This window comes from Lytechinus pictus, chromosome 8, assembly GCF_037042905.1.
Source record: "Lytechinus pictus isolate F3 Inbred chromosome 8, Lp3.0, whole genome shotgun sequence".
Classification (NCBI taxonomy): domain Eukaryota; kingdom Metazoa; phylum Echinodermata; class Echinoidea; order Temnopleuroida; family Toxopneustidae; genus Lytechinus; species Lytechinus pictus.
This window is the reverse complement of record NC_087252.1, coordinates 11,691,204-11,711,137: the sequence shown is the minus strand read 5'-3', so window position 1 is coordinate 11,711,137 and position 19,934 is coordinate 11,691,204. Positions and strand designations below refer to the sequence as shown.

Below are 19,934 nucleotides of genomic sequence, written 5' to 3'. Positions count from 1 at the left end.
AACTAACGACATATTTGTATTTTTCGTCAACTCTGAAACCTGCGACTAAACTGCTATTCCGATTCACCAATATCTGACAATGACCCCACAGTTGTTCCTTGTCATTTGACGGACAATTTCAATATATTTTGCTGGATTTGTAAATCCTCCGTACCTCAAGGAGCGAAAACTCTCTTCGTAATCAGATTCAGTAGACTTTAGACAACTATCACGACGTAGCCTACAACTGACAATGGGACGATGAACCATATACAGGTGATCAATCAAACTTGCCTCGTATGATTCGCATACACTTAATAGACTAAAGCGAAAGAAGAATGCTCTTCAAGCTTCTCGAACGAACTCAAGAGCCCTTCAGAAATCCTCATGATGATGTAAAAAAATTGGAACTTCCACACATTAACCCGTAAGGGATTGTGGGTAAAAATTATATTCTTACTAGTAATGTTAAGCTGGATGCGACGGTCAACTAGACGTTATTTTTTTCTATTTGTATCACTCGATATAATCAAATAATTAACCAATGAGAACCATCTGTATCGGATTCAATATCTTCTGATGATGCTGATGATAGTCTACAGTCCATCGTCTTTTTGCCGTTACAGAAAGTCTTGTTATAATAACAAATGCCAAATTTCTGTAAAAAAAATACCATCAACCACTCAGGATTTGGGTAGCTTTCAACTGTTCTTGGAAATTATTATAAGAATTTTTAACGGGCCGCTGGTGTACTATCGTATTAAAAAATGTTATCAAATCGACAAAGAATGGAACATTACGTTCTCGTGTGGCTTGCCATCACCTGGATTGTGAAAGGTAAGGGTGAGCTGTTCATCGGGTAAATAATATTGTCAAAGAGAAAAATAGCTCATGAAAATTAAATAATCATCTTCTCAAACTATAAACGGATATGTTTCATTGTAGAATTAATTTGTAAAGTGCTAAGACAGGAGTTTATTTCTAATTTAATTACAGATGGACATGAGCGCAGGTGTTACATAAAAACAGATACGCTTGATATTTTGAAAGAGATTTTGTAGAGATCCATTTGCTCATGAATAAGTGAGTGAAGAATTTATTTTATGTTGGTGTCCAGATCTGATATCAATTTTTAGGGCAAGAAACCCTCAAATTCTGAATCATTTTGACTTCCCTTGCTTATACGGGTTTTAATTAAGCTGCGTTGGCACTTTTAATATTTCTTTAAACTTTGCCTTCACCTATTCTGCTTCAATAAAGGAAGAAATTCGAATATCAACGAAAATTGTAAATTCTTCCAAAATGTATGTATTTTTCCTAACCTAAGGTGTAATATAAGTTAAAAGGAAAGGACTCGTTTTCGAAATTCCAAACAAAATCATATTTTCTAAGAGCAAGCATATACCATAGGGCATTCAGAGATTTTAATGGCCAAAACTGTCATTTACAGATATGAGATACATATTTAAGGTATGCCTATATACATGAAATATCAACTCGTTGGAGTTATACGACTGACGTTTCAATAATAGAAATGAAGATATTGACAAGCTTTACGCCTTAATTAAATTATTGTTCATCAATATGAGGCGAATATTATTGTAACCAGTAGCCAACATGCGTAAGGTATATGTCTTAATGCCTGCGGGCAAAGCTAAGGAAAGAGCTCTATTAGCACATCAACTATGGAATTTGATAAGCTGAAACTTTTACTTGAAATTATACTTTTGTTTGAAAATTAACCCCCCCACACACACACACACACACACACACACCCTTAATTAGTCCTTTCCATTCTGTTGCAGGTACTCTACCTAGTTCTGTAGTGCCAGTTCCAGTGACTTATTCTGACTTGCCCGTCATCGGTGAAAATTTTACAATCACATGCAATTATCCATCTTCTGATTTAGTAAAGTGGACACATAATAATTCTCTCATAGCGTATCGAGACTGCAGCACTACGGCATATTGTCGGAAGTACAAATTCGTGGGAAATGACCGCAGCATATCGCTTACAATAATCAATTTGACTACATTCGACAATGGAATATATGCATGTAATGTATTTACAACTAATAAGGTCTATTCTTCTAATACATCACTGAAGGTAGTAAATCCAGGTAAGGAAAGGGAGCTGCTGTCAGTGCTGTGTATGGAAATTTGAGAAATTGGAGTTGTAATAAGTAATAAACAATAAGGAAAAATCATCGGACGCAGACACAAATTGGTATTACTCCTAATATAAAGCCGAGCTCAATGTGATTCAGTTATTAGTCCTTTGCATAAAAAACATTGATTTCATAAATGATAAGGTCACCAAGTAGGCGGCATGATATTACTCCATTGTAAACAGTTAAAGTTGACTTCATAAAAATAGAAGTGATTTCCTATATACTCATTAATTTGGGTGTATGCTATCTTAATTGGTTTGCATTTTCTAGGTCCACAAAGTACAGGGCATTTGACTATAGTGAATTCTAAATAAAGACAAAAAAAATGTTTAACTGAAACATCTCTTTACATGTAGGCCATATGTGAAAATTAAATATAAAAATAACTTCCTATACTCGCCTAGTGTTGTACGTACTGTTTGGTGATGTCATTCGTTTTCTATGTGTTTCAAGTACATTCATCATTGAACCAGCAGAACTTCTAGAAGCAACCACATTCACCGAGTTTCCAGGCCTACATGTCAGATTTCTGGCAAGGGAAAGATATATACTAAATGCAAGGAAGACAACATATAAATAATGAGTCATGTAATGGAAAAAGGGGGGTATGTTCAACCAATCAGAAATTACAATCGCAATTCCAAGTCAGAATCAAAAGAGGCACCCGAATTTCATTATCCTGTAGCCCTATATAAAATAACCAGTAGTAAAGAGTTTCAGATGGATATTATAATACACATCTTATGGAAAAAGATTTTACAAATCAATATGAGTTTACCAATATTGCTTTCTTCCAAAATATAATGATCGACTGCTAGTCCCACCGTATAGGATCACTCTCACCAATAATCTGAGTCAGGAGGAATATGCAGATACCTCAACCGTTTTGATGACATCTGGCCAACAGCATGCCATAACTTGCACAGTACGAGGGGCACGCCCACCGGCTCTTATTGAATGGCGCACCGATGTTGAAGGTATCCAGGTCATGGATCAAATCAATGTTGTTGAAGGCATCACGTATGTATCTCGGAATGTAGCAACCATCACACCTTCTAAAGATGACCACAATAAAGTTATTAGCTGTCTGGCATCTCATAGTAAGCTTCAGAATGTTCTTCAGTCAAACATCAGTCTCTTTATTCAAGGTAATATTTTTATCCTGTTTTTACTTACTCATAAGACACTCGGACACTTCCACGAATTTCATATAACTCTTTATATCTATTTAACTTATACATTCATATACAATGGCCCTAAATTCTTGAAATCCCTCTCTAATAACATAAACGGCAATGTATCATTGAACACATTTAAAATCAAAATCGAATTATCCTGCTTCATTCTTGCATTCCTCATAACTGAACGTACATTTGAATTCCTGAATAGCTTTTTTGTCTTTTTTTTCCTCGATATATATCTTATTATTATTTTGATTCTGGTTATATCAACGTTTGTTCTATCACAAGATTACATTCTGTGGTCATGGTCGTAAACCCTTTCCTATTAGACTTTCCTCACTTTTCGTGTACGTTCATCGTGTTCTTCTTGTCTTGACATGTCCTATCTTGTCTCTCGGTTCCTCTCGTCTTCTTGTTCACCCTTTCTTTTTTTTTTCATTGTGAGCAACGTTTCCTTCATGCCTGAGTCATCCTTGCGTTGAGTTTATACCTCTATTACTAAGTCAAAATAATCTATATCTCACCAAATGTTATATTATAGTTCGGAATTATATACTTAAGATTATGAAAAAAAATTGCTATAATTCTTTTGTTCTTTAAAGATACCAGAACTTTCAACTTTGAAATAAGATGTGAAAGACGAAAATAAAAACATCTAAAAGAAATCTAAATTTATAACAAATTAAAGAAGTACAATAAATGCTTCGATTTATTCCAAACCCATGTAAAATCAAGGTACACATGTATGACACGAGGCTGGACCTAATTCTTTACGCTCTTGGGATTGGTAGATAATCATGAAGTTGATGTATATTCTAATAATGAATATGCCTATCAGAACTACTGCTTCAGACCTTCAGATGTGCTTCTGAACATGCATATGCTCTTGATGAAACCCTCCATCACTTTCAGTGTTCTCAACTGCACCGAGAGAAATGTGTTTCTACGTGTGCAAGAGATCTGTGAATAATTGTTTTGATCATTGAAAATGGAAAATATCAAACTCCGAAACGAGCTATCTATACAGTATGTTAATTTACAAACTTTCCCAAATCATTTTTCTTACGACTTTAAAACTGAGTAAATACTATATGAAGGGTTTCCCATTTTCTTTTTTCATAGTCAGGCCAAGAGAATTACAGATTACATCTTCTCTGACCATAAAAATCAACGCGGGAACCAAAACTCTTACCGTGTTTGAAAACGTTCCGGTAAACATTACCTGCCGATATTTTGGATCTCGTCCTCCTATTCCACTTTCCTGGGAACTTGGACCTACAGCGCTTTCTGGTGGTATTACATATACTAGTAGGCCAGACAACATGGACAACACATTAAGTGATGGAGAGAGCATGTTGCGGATCACACTGCAAAGAAGTGATCATTACAAAATTGTGCGATGTTTGACATCTGACGAGGAATGGCAAGTTCATGAACAAGTGAGACTTGTCGTTTATGGTGAGTTAATTTGAAGTTACAATTACATAAATTTCATTTTCTCATTCTTATTTCAAATAGATTTGATCTCGAAACTTGTAAGTTGTTATCTAGCTTTGATACAGGTCACGTTTGTTGTGTGGTTAATTTGTAACCTTAAGCCATACCTCTTTAATTTACCTACATATATTTTTTCTTCTTTTGCCGTTATTAGTGATACCAGGGTGAGACATCTTAAGGAGAAGACGCTACAAAAATTTTGGTGTTATCATTATTTTCATAATCTAGAACATCTTAAAACTTAATGTGACTCACTTTTTATATCAAAGTAAATCTAAACTATAAGATGATGTTCCTCCTGTAATGCTCATGTTCACTGGGTAATTTTGTTCTTAATAAGGTCCACCAGATCCTCTAGAGATACTCAATACTACTGACTTACAAGACGGCATCGCCGCATCAGTCACGTGCATCGCAAACAATGGGTATCCAGTTCCTGTATTTCAATGGAATCTTGGAATTACTGATCTGACCAACAGATCATTTACAGTAGAAAACACTAATGACAACCACAGAGTTATGATACGAAGTGTGCTTACGTTCACTCCAAGGAAGAGAGACCATGGCCGATATCTTGTCTGTCAGGTACATCATCCTGAAACCCCGGGTGGTTGGTCTCGGAGCATATGGATAAAGATCAACGTCACATGTAAGTTGGTAATGTCTTTTCAACAATAATTAATTTAGTCAGGAACAAGTAAGATAGATATTTAGTCTCAGTTACCAAGCATATCAATAGCAAATTTAATTCCTTACATGATTTTTTTTATTTGATTTTCAATTAACTATACAAAACGTGTAGAACAAGATATTTTATTCAACATTATCGTTGTGATTCGTTTTATGATAAGGGTATATATATATATATATATATATATATACTGGCCTAATTGATGTGTTTGTTCGTGCTTTTGTTGTTGTTTTTTAGACAAAAATAGATAAGTATTTTATTCACCTACAATGGAGAGTGAAACGATGGGTTATGAATTCATTGTGAGCTTAATATTGTTTATCCTTCAATTTCAAGTAGCACTAGATAAGTCAGAACATTCACTACTGACATATTACATGTAATGAAAATGTTTCTTTTACCCCTTTTCTTTGTCTTTTAAACTAAATGAACTTGTGTCAAGATGAAAAATTGTCATTTAACACCAGTCATCATAAGTTTCGAAGCATGAAGCTCAGATCCCTTGTCTTCGTTCATTCCACACCGTTCGGTGTTCTACATCTTACGACGTATATGTATTACATTTAATACACAGATCCTCCAACAATTGCGGACCTATCGATGCGTCGAACTTCAGATGATGCTGGCGACATCGCTGTACTATTCTCCTGCCAGGTAGATGCTAGACCAAAAGCAAGTTCCATCCACTGGTTCTTCAATGGATCAAGATTGGAGAATGCTTCCGATGTCACAATCAATCAATTTGACCGACCAGGAAGTGAAACACTTAGAACAAGTACGCTGATGATAACGAATCCAGACGACTTAAATGAAGGAGAATACGTCTGTGAGGCCGGAACGTCACTTGGAAAAGAGAGTGATGTCATCATATTTCATTTGTGTAAGTTGACAAGAATGTATCCTTCTGTTCTAGCCCACTTCGATTAAAAGCAATGTGGTGTATGACTTATGCCAACCCTTTGTAAAGGGAAAAGTATTTCTTGTTTCAGAAACCAAGTCATAACAACGACGCAAGGGACGGGAGTGAGTCAATGGTGACAGGTTGCATAAACACGTCAAACGAATACAGATGTGAGGAATATTTGCAAAATTCTAATCCATTTTATTTCAATATTTATTCATTATTTAAAAATTTAAAATAAAAATATTAGTATACATATTAGACATTAAAGTTAAAAAATCAAACAGATCATGCAGAGAAATATAAAAAGTCATGAAGGTAATGAAATCGTTAAGTACACCCAATAGATTAAGCAAACGGATGTTTAACTACAATCTACTCGATACAGTTACCCATTTCGTATAGGCTAAATGGGTAAATATATTTAGTAAGTACGATCGCAAACATTAATCTTCGCTTTGGCATGTTATTGAATAAAACCTGGTAGACCAAATTAAGGATAAGAAAGTCATAATAAAGTATGAGGTAAAAAACCAAGAGTGGAACGTGTTGGACTTGGGTTCAGTAGTGAGCGGCCGATTGGCGTCCCTGGTAACAGGGTCCTTTTGAAAATCTCTGTCGATTATTCAATGATCGTAAGAGCATTAATGCCATCCTCACATGTAGATCAGATAGTATACCAACAGCCTCGATATCCTGGCGCTGGAATGGTACAGAACTCAACAACAGCACCCGTCATCAGATCCACCAAAGTCCATCACAAGAAAAGACCTTGACTACGAGTGTTCTGATCATTTCTAATATTTCGTCAGAAAACGATGGCAACTATACATGTTTTGCTGAGACGACGATTGGGAACGATAGCGAGACGATGGTCCTCTTATATTCTGGTAAATCTTGTGATATCAGGCTAAGGCACATTTTCATTAATCATCCATGATTTTCTCCTTCCCCAAATGCCTTTGCGGAATGAATCCTTTGTAACCGAAATGTGATATTGCTGTACTTTCCTAGCGTAGTTAATGATTGCTTACACTATTGTCTTATTGTCCCACAACCGTTAACACCAAGTCTTTGTAAATCCATACAGCCATCCCAGATCCACCTTCTCGGCTCATCGTCCACCAAAACCAGACGACATCTTCAACTCTCTTCGTTGCCTGGCAACCAGGGTTCGATGGTGGGTTTCAACAGACGTTCAATTTGGAATACTGTACCAACGACACAAAGGCAAAGGAAGACGAGTGTGGTGTTTTCACCAACTTGACAAAGTCATCTTTCAGACTTAACGGACTGAATACTTTCACCTGGTACCGGTTGACACTGTGGGCAGAGAACAGCGCAGGGAATAGCAGCACGGTGACAATAGTGGCTTCAACAGCTCGTAAGCTTTTTTTTAGCAATGAGATTTTCTTAACTGAAATCAATCAACATCTTTTCTACCAAGGATAATAAACATTTTATCAATTAACCCCCAAAAAAATCGTCCTCTTCAGTACGGGATTATATGTACATGTATTTTCCTTATATTTTCTTTACAGTGGGAAACATCGCAAGAGTATTTTGATATTTTCCCATGTCTTTCATTCTCTAAATAGGTCTCTCATCTTGAATACTGTAACAAGAAGTAAAGATTTTCTTGTTTTTAGGCTTCTAGAAAAAGTCAGTTTCTCTAGTATAACTATAAAATATGAAGTTAAATTGAACCATGCATGATCATGGTCGCAATATGTTTTCCATCATGTTCAATCTATCATAACTTGTATTCAAAGTTTAATTAATGATCGTGACCAAGACATAGTTTCAGTTGATGAAAAGGATCATCCACTTGATATTTTCATCTATGCTTGCATTGAAATCGAAACATCACAAACCACAATTCTCGAGATAAAGAACCACTTATGAAATGTCATTGAATCGTATTGCTGTTTCTTTTCTCTATTGTGCTTCCTTGTTTGGCTATATACAGCACTGCAACCAGAGAACTATGGTAAGAATAAGGCTTTATATTAATTACATCTTCTCTCTTTTCTCTCCTCTTACTTTAAAACATTCACTTTCTATGCATACGTGTATTGAAAAAGATGGCCATCACTACAACACGCTACATGGATCTTGCAAATCCATCCAGAATGAATCACTTGGAAAATCCTCCTAGTCTGTATTAAGAAACTTACTACTAAATGAATGCATTGTTTGGGGGATATTTGGAATGGTGTTTGAATAATGAAAGACACTTTATAAGTAAATAATACAATAAATAAATTCTTTAAAAACTTAAAAACATTGCGTTGACAGTTGTAATAATTTTGGCATTTCTATAGTGATTGATGATTCTCTTACTTCTTAATAAAAAAATATTCATAATTTAACAAGGAGAGTAAAACGGTAACAAATAGGCAAAATATTAAACATCGCTTTCGTATTACATTCAATGCACTTAAAAAATGTGATTTTTTAAGACATATTTTGGTGGGTATTTCTTTCATACAGTTTGGAAGAAATATACGTTTGTTCCCTTTTAGTAAAAACTCCTAAGCATTATAAATCATTCATATTTGTATCACGTGTTGGATCTTATTCGTTTCTTCTTTTAAATGTGGCTCACCTCTCTTGTATTTTTGAAAGTTTTCCGAATGAAATGTAAACCAATACTTTATCTCTCAATAATAAAAGTTACGTTTAGATTTATACAGTAAATTCAACATTAAGTTGTCAGGTGTTTTTGTGAGGTTTAATTGTATTTTTTAACCTATTTTCATCGTACAGGCGTAAGCGTTACTTGGGTCAAGGAGGGACAAGTATTTCAAATATCAAAAGCAAATCAGTCGTTGGGTGAAGTCTGCTTCGTTCGGAAGACCTCCGTAGAGAGTTGTGCTCGACTGGATGAATCAAAGTGCATTGACCCCGGGACAGAGATCAGCATTGACCCGGATGATGACGTAGTTGTAGTGACCTATGGGAGAGGGTTGTGTAGTGAACCAGCCGATATAAACGGTAACCGTTTGTACTTATTCTCCATCGTTTCTGTCACACTTATCAGTCATTTTTTTTTAATTAAAGCTAAAATAGAATAAAAATAAACAGAACCCTAATTATAAGACGACTTTTATTCTGCGGTCAATCTATATTGGAAAGTGAAAGAGAACTGAATAAAGGGTTGTATAATATATGTATGAAAATAAAATATAATTAATAATTACATTTGGCGATGTGCAAAATATGAGGGTATAGATAGGCCATTGGCTCACTGTGTACACGGATAGGGGTATATATAAAATGTGTGGGCGGATGTGTGTGAGGGTCGATCAAATGCGAGTGTGAGTTACAAACAGTTTGGCACCATGTGTGAGAGTTTTTATGGCGATACTATGCGTGGGATAAATTGTGTTCGGCTCATAAGTAGGACTTGATACATAAACGCTGCAATTAATTTGCTCTCTTAAACAAGTAATAACTGCACCTATCATTTTGATAAACTAGAGTATTTCAAGCTCATGAACTTTGGGGCCATCATGCACAGTGATAGTACATTGATTCTTGAAATGGCTATAACGTGATGATGTATTCGCAATATCTCACTGGTCGGGTTTTACTCTCTCATCCTAGTTCAACCTGGTCAGAAAGTTCAACCAAAAGAGCGAGAAACTCCTCACATGATAATTGCTATTGGTGTGATTGCTTCAATCAGTGTCATCATAGTAATCTCACTTGGTCTGATGTACTTTTATGGACTGATGTGCTGTACCAAATGGAAGAAAGGTACGTTTTAACCCAACAATGCACCCCTGAGAAAGCCTCGAGTATGTGTTTGTTTCTCCCTGTCCATACATATTCTGTGTGTGTGTGTGTGGGGGGGGGGGTATTTCACCTTGACAGAAATGTACCATTTGCGTGTTTTAAACACATTGTGGGTTTCATGAATCAAAGGTGTGTATGTGTCCTCATTATTCATTTATATTCAGTATCCTATGTGCACGGTTTCTTAATACATCGAAATTGTGAGGGTGTGCACTGGATGCATTGAGTGAGTGTGAGTGTGTGTGTGATATTCTCTCAAACAATTGAGGGTGTGGGTGTGTGAACTCATCTTACATTGACAATATTCTTTCATGTGCATGGTATCTCATACATTAATGTATGCAGGGCACGTTTTTAATGCATTGAATGTGTGGATGTGCTTTTCCACTAAAATATTGAGGGTGTGGGGTGTGGGTGTATGTACTCAATGCATTTTGAGGGTGAGGGTGCGTATTTGTGTGATTATTTTTCTCCAAACATTAAGGGTGCAGGATTTGCCTTCTTACCTCATTGACAGTAATATCCCATGTGCGTAATCATTAAGGAATGTGGGAGTGTGTGTGTGTGTGTATTTTGGGATTTACAGTTACATACCATTCTGATATGATTATTTACTTCCGGGATCAACCTTACAATATTCGAAAGATGAGAGAGGAGTGTGATGCGCGTGAGTGTATGGGGCGCACGTGTGTGAGGGTGAGTGTGAGAGAGAGGGGAAGAGAAATTGTTTGTTTTCATCAATACAAGGAAGTGGGGAATGTTCTGAGTAAATTTATATATGTTTCAGGGTGTGTGTTTCCTAAATGTATTGTGGTGTGGTTTTCTTGTGTGTGTGTTCTCAAAAGGCCTACGTTGCTGCCTTGTATTTCACTTACTCTTGTTTTCACTGAGTTTCAAATGATATTTGTTGGCTTGTACATCATTTTACAATATGCTATCATTGTTCTACTCTTCTCACTATTCATATTTTATTATCCCCGATACGTCCTCCAGTTGCACATAAAAATCCTTTCACTTTCACTTCCTCTTTATCCCACATTCTCTTATAACTATTATGCATTTTACTTGCTAGTCAAATTGTTAGCCAAGGAGATAGATGTAAAAGAGAGTGTAAAGGAAATAAAACATTTGTTTTAAAAATCATCAATATACCCATACAGCAGTTTCTGATTAAGGGTATTAGGGTTCATCAAAATCAAATGCAATTAAGTAGAAATGGTCAATATTATTTGGAAGTAGGATAAAATGTTACCTTAATGAAATTAAAATATTTGAATATGAAAAACTTGATTCAAATACGGATTGAAAACACTTAAGATTACAAAAAGCAAATTTTCCTCAAGTTTACAAGAATTGAGTATGCATAATTATCATTTTCAAATCAGGTCATCCTATTCATGACACTGAAATATTATTGTCAAACTAATAGAAATGTTTATGTACTTTTTATTTCCTTTGTTCTCTAAGCAGATAACGGTGATCAAGCAGAAGGCAGAACGGTATGCTTAAAACTTTATTTTTCATCTTTATTATTTTCATCTACTTATCTATCACAATCTATAACTCAGGAATATATTTTTTAAAATCTTACAAACTTTTTCACTAGATCTGCAGAAAATAAATTTTAAAAAATGAACCTCACTGCTTGATATTATTTTCAATAGTAGTATGAAGCAAAATCATGATATGCAAAAAGCAATTACAAGTGAGAGCATGTACATTTGACTTGTAAGAAATAGAGGGGGATACTTTACATTTATAATTGTACAGGTGTCGTTTTCATCATTTTAAATTTCAGTATACTGCATCATCCTCTATTTTATTGTATATGATCAAAATATACAAATCCTTTGTTAAACTCACTAAAGTTGAACATTCATATGCACTTGCTTTGAAAGGCCTTAATCAGGTAGTATATTTACTTCCATGTTTGTTTTTTACTCTTTTTTTTTACACATGAATTACAACAAAATTTAAATGCAACTCAAATCAAAGACATGACTTTCTATCCCATGCTGCCCCTATGAAATCAACAATCCACAATATTTATAACTTCATTGGATTTTTTCACTTTTCTAGGTGGATGAGGATGGCTTGGTATACATCTCAGTGGCTCATAACCGCACTCATCCCCCTAACGCCCCACCTATACAGACAGAGGAACCAACCATCTACGCCTCCCTCAACAAAGACGCCACGAAACATCGCAAGGGAGAGATAAAATACTCGGACACAAATGCAACAACCCCCGACGGCCAACCAATGTACGGGAACTACTTAGTCAAACAGAGGAAGCAAGAACAGGCCCGAATGCCACCACCGGTACAGGCGGATGATGCATCCTATAGAGCCGAAGGAAACAGAAGATCGGAAGGAGCTATCGGACCGACTATGCCAGACGGCCAACCAATGTATGGTAACTACTTGGTCAAAATGAGAAAAGAACAGGAAAGGGCTGAGCAGGAAAGGGCTGAACAGATGGCTGGCACCTATAATTTCTTCGAAATGTACAGTATTTAGCTCTCAATATGAAATGAAATTTACACAATTTTATGCGTTGCCAATTGATGGCTTAGAAAGTTGAGAATGTAATACTCTCCAGAATGTTTAATGTTCTCTAGATTAAGACCTCTGAATACCACCTAAAATAATCAAGGCACCTGCTAATGTGAAAGAGAATTTGTCATCGAATTTTGGCAGTGGATTGAACTATATAAAAGAGCTCAACTTGTAAATGACAGTTACTAAAAGTCTATTAGGTTTTACAGAGAAAACAATATCGGATGTAGGAATATTAGAATTCTTATAACATCATCAACCTACTTTTTCTAACCTTTACTGGTTACAAATATGTTTAGAATTATAGAATTTTACATATATTATTTCACTTTTGTAAATAGCAATTTCTTAATACACAATAAATACAAAAACTAGTACACAATTTATTTCGTTTTCAATAAGGTTTTAATAACTATCTAATGATAATCTATATAAATTTTCATCCGAAGGAGCTAACAGGTAAATGTAGCAATAAATGTATATATATTATTTACATCTTGATTATACATATCTACAAGTGAAGTAGTTGATGGCATTCTTTTTCACACAGCTAATGTTTATTATAGCCAATATTTGTCAGACATTAATGTTAAAGTATTTCTGAGTATTGTTGCATATAAGTAAAGTATTGTGCCAATTACAGTTCACGCTATAAACAGTTTATTTGCTTAATTTCATTTTACCCTCAACCATCAGTTGCATTCTTTTCAAAAGTGAGTCAAATTCATGTTTTTTTTCAAATATAGTACTATGAAATTATATTGATTACAAATGAAGTATGTGAATTAACAAAAAAGCAAATATTATTGGCTAAAATTTATAATGAAAATTGTAATATTTTATGCATGTGCAAATTGATCATGAAAAAAAAATTAAGAAGTTTTTACCCTAAATCAGCAGTGTTCTTGTTAAAAGTGATTCAACTTCATAATTTATTTTAAACATAGTACTATGAAATGATATAAATTACAAATTAAATATACATGTCAATTTACAAAAGGAAAATATTATTACCTATAAACTAATGAAAAGTGTAGGATACTCCAGACATATACTTGTATTAAAAGTAATCGTGACAAAAATAGAGTTCTATTTTATTTAATTCTCAATGTTTTGCAAACTTGGGTATTTTAGATCTACATGTATGAACCATATCTGTTCTGTAACATGATTTTCCATGTTGTTCACCTAAACTTTAAATTTACACTTTTCATGCATATATTATTACCCTATTATCATGAACATGTGCTTTTAGCAATAGTTGATTTATAATTAAAACTATTATCCAACCATAGATCATAAAGTGTTTGAAAAAATGTACTCAGTAATGTTGTATATTCTTACATTTCTTGTGAATGGTCATTTACATATATTGTAGGTTTAATACAAGTACCGATCATTTTCTGTACAAAACTATACCTTGCTGTGCAAAGTTAATTCAATGTTTAGCTGAACTGCATATTAATATATTGAATTTTCTATAATGTGTTCATATATGTCTTATATTTCCTTACAGTCACTATAGATTCTACTTACATTTAATAATAGTTTCAGCTTAAGTCAGCTTTGACTCTCAGGACTATGATCCTGAAGAGAGGGGTCTACTATTTTTGGATGTCGTTACTCTTTTTTAATAATAGATGTAGTTACAGTAAAAAAAATTGTTATAATTCTTTGGAATTGCAATGCAATACTATTGGCATTGAAAGAACTGTAAACTGAATCTTATGTGCATTAATACACATTACCAAGGGCATCGATGGCCCAACAGTAAATTATACACCTTTTAAAACACATAAGGCAGTTTCTAATGGCTCACTTGAAAATTTAAAATCGTGGATAATATGCTAAAAGTCAGCGATCGAGTTTGTACACCAACTTGCACAAAGCATAGTCACTTTGATATCGTAGCTAAGATTGTATTGGTAGTTGGCAGTAGAGTAGTATTCCAGGAAGAGCCCAAAATACTGTGTCTTTTCATAGTATTTGAAACAAAATGGTGTGTTAATAATCCAAGTGGTATTTATGCTAACATGTCTATTTTTTATCAATGAAACTATCAAATAAAGTGAAGCAATTTGCTCTGAATGATATAAAGGGGATTTTGAAGAATACAAGAAAATCTAAGAATATAGTAACAAGAGTTTGTCTTGTAAAGTCCACATCAGCGATAAATCTTAATTTACACTTGATGATAATCAGAGAATATAAACCAACATGAGAACAAGTCAACACAAAAAATAAACATTAATGAATAATGCACACAACTATTGTCATTACATCATGTAAGGATAATAGGGGTACTCTTATATGTTGTTATTATCATGGGATTTTCCACAAAAACTTTATCAAAGTTCAGTCATGACATGATTTGTTTCCAGCAATCAGCTTCAATACCTTTGAAACAATGACAGACATGCTGCATGTTATGTAATGCTATGATGGCACGCTCAATAAAAGCTGCACATATAAAACAATGATATGTTTCACATGGCGTTATTCATGAGTTGTATTGTCATACCCTCTGTCTTTAAAATGCATTACAATTATACATGTAGGTGCATGATAAGTTTTAAAAACTTAACATGTCTTGATATAGATAGAATTTCTTGTTAATGTGTTACATCATACTACAGTTGGCCTTGACCTGCAAGTAGAACAAACTACTTTTAACAAGAATTCTTTATAAATCTACCATTTACTAAGCACTCTGGTTGGTCTTAATGAATACATTCAAATAGATACAGGATATGATAATGAATTGTAAAGGATCAATGTTTACTTGTATGAGAAAGCAGGCTATCTAGATGATTCAGCTTCCGTATGCATTCTTCTCTCTGCTTGCGAAGGACTTGAAGCATTTCATCATCTTTGAATTCTTCGCTGTCAGAGCTACCAGCAGACTCAGGGGGTTCAGGATCGGGAGGCTCTGGAAGTATATCTGAAATTAAGGGGATCAAAACAGAAAATACAGTGCTTAGCCAAATACCCAGCTTTGAAATAAACGTAGCATTGAATAACTACCACGAAATGGGAGAGCTGAAAGATAGAGTGGGTTACATGAGAAAGTGGAGGAAAGTGTTCGACAAAGCAGAGCATTAGAAGTGTGTGACAAAGAAAGAGTGCAGAAAGTAAGTGAAAAAGGAGAGTGAAGGAATTAATAGCATAAAGTAAATACCATAAAAGGGAACAGATCGAAGATACAGAGGGTGACATGGAAAACTGGAGGATATTGTGTGACAAAGCAGAGCATTACAAGTGTGTGACAAAGAAAGAAGAGTGCAGAAAGTGTGTGAAATAGGAGAGTGAAGGAAGTAGATATCAAATAAGAGGGGGGAAAGTGTGTGTCAGACGGGCATAGAGAATGTGACGAAGTAAAGTAGGAATGTAAGGCAACAAGAGTGTCCAAAGTATTTGACAAAGTATGGTAGAGGAATCGGTGTAAAAAGAATGTGTGTGGCAAAGAAATGTAGAGAAAGTGTGCAACAGAGAAGAGTGTTGAAAGTATGTGAGAAGAATGGAGGAAAGAGAGGAGAAAGTATGTGACAAATAAGAGAGGAAAAAAGTTATGTGATAAAGAAGAGGAGAGAAAATATGTGTCAAAAGTGACTGGGAAAAATTATGAGACAATGGAGATTAAACAATTATTGTGGCAAAGAATAGATCAATGTTTTTGAAAAAATGAAAATAAAGACAAAAAAATGATAACGAGGGGTTCCATAGACATATTCGTATCTTTACATGAATGCTTTTTGCTGATTTAATGCATCATGATCTCATTAAGAAATTTTGTAGGAAACTCAGGATTATATATCCACGTCAAAACATTTCTAAATCTTGTATTACTTTTGCTTTTAGATAAAAACTTCCTCAAAAGCATACATGTAGAGGTTTGATTTGTGCCACAGCTTTATACATATAATTAAGATGATACTTCCCTTCTAATGCAAATGAAACCTCCCATAACAATTTAAAAATACCTGCTGAAAACTATCACTACATATTTGAAGCACTATTCAAATGGTATAAAAACTTCAAAAATCCTTGAGGGGGAATATTAATAGGTGTACCAATGTTTATGTAATTTCATCTCAAACAGAAGTCATCATGAACTACAATAATCTTGCTCTTAAGTTTCCATACCAATAAATCAATTATTAAAATAATAAATCAGGTTATCTCATTAAGCAAGCATTAAGCAAGCATTCACGTTGGGGGCATCTGAACTACTTACACTATAATTTCAGATCTTTGTATTGATATCAAACCAAACTGAGTAAATGAAAAAAAAATGAATCAAAGGACTGAGTTATAAGATATCTGTCAAGTGCAAGATAATATGCACTACATAAAAAGCCAAATTTTATTATTATCATTATTCATAATTAATTCATGCTGTCATATATCCAAGTAATTAAGACAGACAGGGGAATACTTAATACGAATTTTACTTTGGATTGGTTGATAAGGGAATAATTTTCAAGCCTCATGTACGGAATAACATGGGCATCCAGTTTATTATTTGTGGGAGGGGGGGTCTTCAAATAACAAATATCACAAAAAGTGCAATTCATTATTTGATCTGGGGACTAAAGTGAATACGAATTGAAGGCTAAAATATAGCATTCTCTATTTATCTTATAAAGACAAAAGTCTTTAACAATGTATATTATGAGAAGCAGAAGGTCTGAAGATGACTTTCCTTTATTTCATTTACAACTTTCTTTCAGCATTTAATACCTTTTGATATTCTCTCTTGTGAAGAAGCTTTCCTCTCTACTGGTGGAGTAAACATCAACGTATCCTGGCTCAATGCAAATGATCTGATGCTCGATGGTGTTGACCTTTGACTTGACGGGATCGACCTTTGACCTTTCGGGGAGCTGAACATCCTATCACTAATAACCTTCAAGATAAAAAGAGATAGAATGAGATGGTTCAGAAATTGAAAGTGGTTGAAAGGAAGAGCAATTTATATAATTGTTAATTCAGTTATGATATCTAAGGTTACACGGATGACAAAGTCATAGATTTCAATTATACAACAATTAAAGAATCTGAAGAGAGAAACTGCATTCAACTAGATCTTCTTCAAGCAAAACACGCCATGACACCATTCAAAACTAACCAATGATAAATAAATCACACCCTCTAGATACATTACATGAATGCTGTTGTTGTGTACTTGAACTGATTGTTTTCATAAGTGCTTTCAAATAATGAGTGCTCTCGATCAAGAGGCCATGCTATATGTGGAAATAATCAATAATATCAGTTGACACAAATACAGAGCATTCAGAATAAATTAAAAAAAAGTATTGAAGACACCAAGAATTTTCACCATATCATTCTTTGAATGTAAGATAGAAATCAAAATCATATTGTGTGTTGTTTGTTTTCCTTTACTAATGTTTGTTTTCCTTTACTAATTTGTTCCCAATTTTTTAGTTCTGTAAAGCAGCTATTGATCTCTATTCTTTTGATAAATTATATCATATATTAATTTCTTTTTACTACATGTACATGTATTAAGCTTTAAAAATAATTTTGGTTTAATGTACATATGTATTTATAGCATTTAACATTGGAATTTATTTGGGATTTATGATGGTGAAGATGCATATCATATACATCCTTATCATTGTTCCTGCAAATCAAATGAAGATATCAGTGAGGTACAACACTTTTTGATGTAACAACCTCGTATTCAATTGATAAATAAGGTACTTGTGTATGTCTGTAAGGGGGCAACCATGTTTCTTCAATAATGATGTCAAAAACAAGAGTTAACAATGGAATTTATTTGGGATTTATGATGGTGAATATGCATATCAGATACATCCTTATCATTGTTCCTACAAATCAAATGAAGATGTCAGTCAGGTACAAGACTTTTTGATGTAACAAGCTTGTATTCAATTGATAAATAAGATAAATAAGGTATTTTTTAAATTCATTGCATAAATATGCTCCCTATAATGTAGACATTTTGGTTAAACTGCATCAAATTATCTACTTGTACGTCACTCTCATCTTTCCTTTATTTTTCTGTAAATCCAAGATATTCATTTCATCACAACACTATCAGGAGGAATTGCTTGGACGAATACCACTATGAGTGACTCAGGTTTTTTCTTCTTTTCTTTTCGTTTTGTTATATACATTGTATTGACACACGAAAAACATTCTTTACAATTATGTTTACAGTGATGTATTCAATCATTACAGAAATACAGGCTGATTAATTTTCCTACAATAAAAACAGACAATAAAATGTGAATGAATGCCTTATTTCCCCACCGAACAATACAAATGGAAAATCACCTTTTCAGTCTGTATCCACTAAAATGTTATTTGTACTCCTTCAATCCATTTAGTATGAAATACATCGAGTATTGATTTGAGATGCCCCAACAACACAGTATAAAAAACAAAGCAAGTCATTTGTTTTCATGTACAATATACACATCACAACAATAAGGAAGTAAAAAATATATATAACATCAGAAACTAGAACTAAAGCACACATCCCTACCACAATCTGTTTTCAAATCTTTTCACAATTTTCAGAATAAATATTTAACCATCACTAAAGGAAAACATAATCCACACTGCCTACTGGCTTCAAATGTTTTTAAAAAAGAATTATAAGAAACTGTTACAAAATAACATGTAAATTATCCAGCTCATTTTTATCTTTATGTGTCTTTTGTTATGTCTGTTTAGGGTTTGTAAGGTTAATTGCAAATATATGTAACATCTTGATGATCTTGTTATTCATTTGAAATATGCTCTCTTTTCATTTGTTTTTGTATATTACTTGGTTTTAATTGTTTGTATCATTGGTGGACTTCAATGTTCTTCACATTCTATTTCATTGTAATTGTTTTAAATTTTGAATGAAATAAATGGAAATTGAATTGAATTGAAATTAAAAATAAAAAAGTAAAATACAAATGTAAAAAAATACATGAAAAAAATACCTTGATCGCTTTGCGACATACACAGTGAGCATGGCATTAGAGTAGTGAAAAGAAATTTATCAGAAAAAATGTGCAGTTTTACATTAATTTCATTATGATGTAACACATTAAAAGGTGTTTCTTTTGATTATTTTTTCAGAAATAAAATGGCACCTCAAATATGTATGTACC

The 19,934-nt window shown here is 33.8% G+C and overlaps 2 protein-coding genes across 2 annotated transcripts in view; one reads left to right on the top strand and one right to left on the bottom strand.

Annotated features, from left to right (window-relative positions):
- Positions 1-7,528: 7,528 nt before the first annotated feature.
- LOC129267216 (uncharacterized) lies at positions 7,529-13,775 on the top strand. The gene is made up of 6 exons (XM_064103578.1): positions 7,529-7,804; positions 8,390-8,410; positions 9,190-9,417; positions 10,030-10,182; positions 11,692-11,720; positions 12,301-13,775. Exons 4-6 carry the CDS (start codon positions 10,077-10,079, stop codon positions 12,739-12,741), a joined length of 576 nt encoding a protein of 191 aa, XP_063959648.1. The 5' UTR covers positions 7,529-7,804; positions 8,390-8,410; positions 9,190-9,417; positions 10,030-10,076; the 3' UTR covers positions 12,742-13,775.
- The window catches only part of LOC129266322 (uncharacterized), a 23,252-nt gene continuing 16,493 nt past the window's right edge, over positions 13,176-19,934 (bottom strand). Inside the window, exons 11-12 of the mRNA XM_064103576.1 lie at positions 17,521-17,686; positions 13,176-15,721 (exon numbers count right to left, since the gene is read on the bottom strand). Coding sequence (XP_063959646.1) covers positions 15,552-15,721; positions 17,521-17,686 — 336 coding nt within the window. The 3' untranslated portion in view covers positions 13,176-15,551. The remainder of the gene's footprint in view (positions 15,722-17,520; positions 17,687-19,934) is intronic.

Excerpts from the sequence above, each read along its gene's own strand:
- LOC129267216 (XM_064103578.1), top strand. The coding sequence starts at position 10,077 with ATGATAATTGCTATTGGTGTGATTGCTTCAATCAGTGTCATCATAGTA. Across the intron at positions 10,183-11,691 it reads CTGTACCAAATGGAAGAAAG|ATAACGGTGATCAAGCAGAA; the intron begins GTACGTTTTAAC and ends TTCTCTAAGCAG. Across the intron at positions 11,721-12,300 it reads ATCAAGCAGAAGGCAGAACG|GTGGATGAGGATGGCTTGGT; the intron begins GTATGCTTAAAA and ends TCACTTTTCTAG.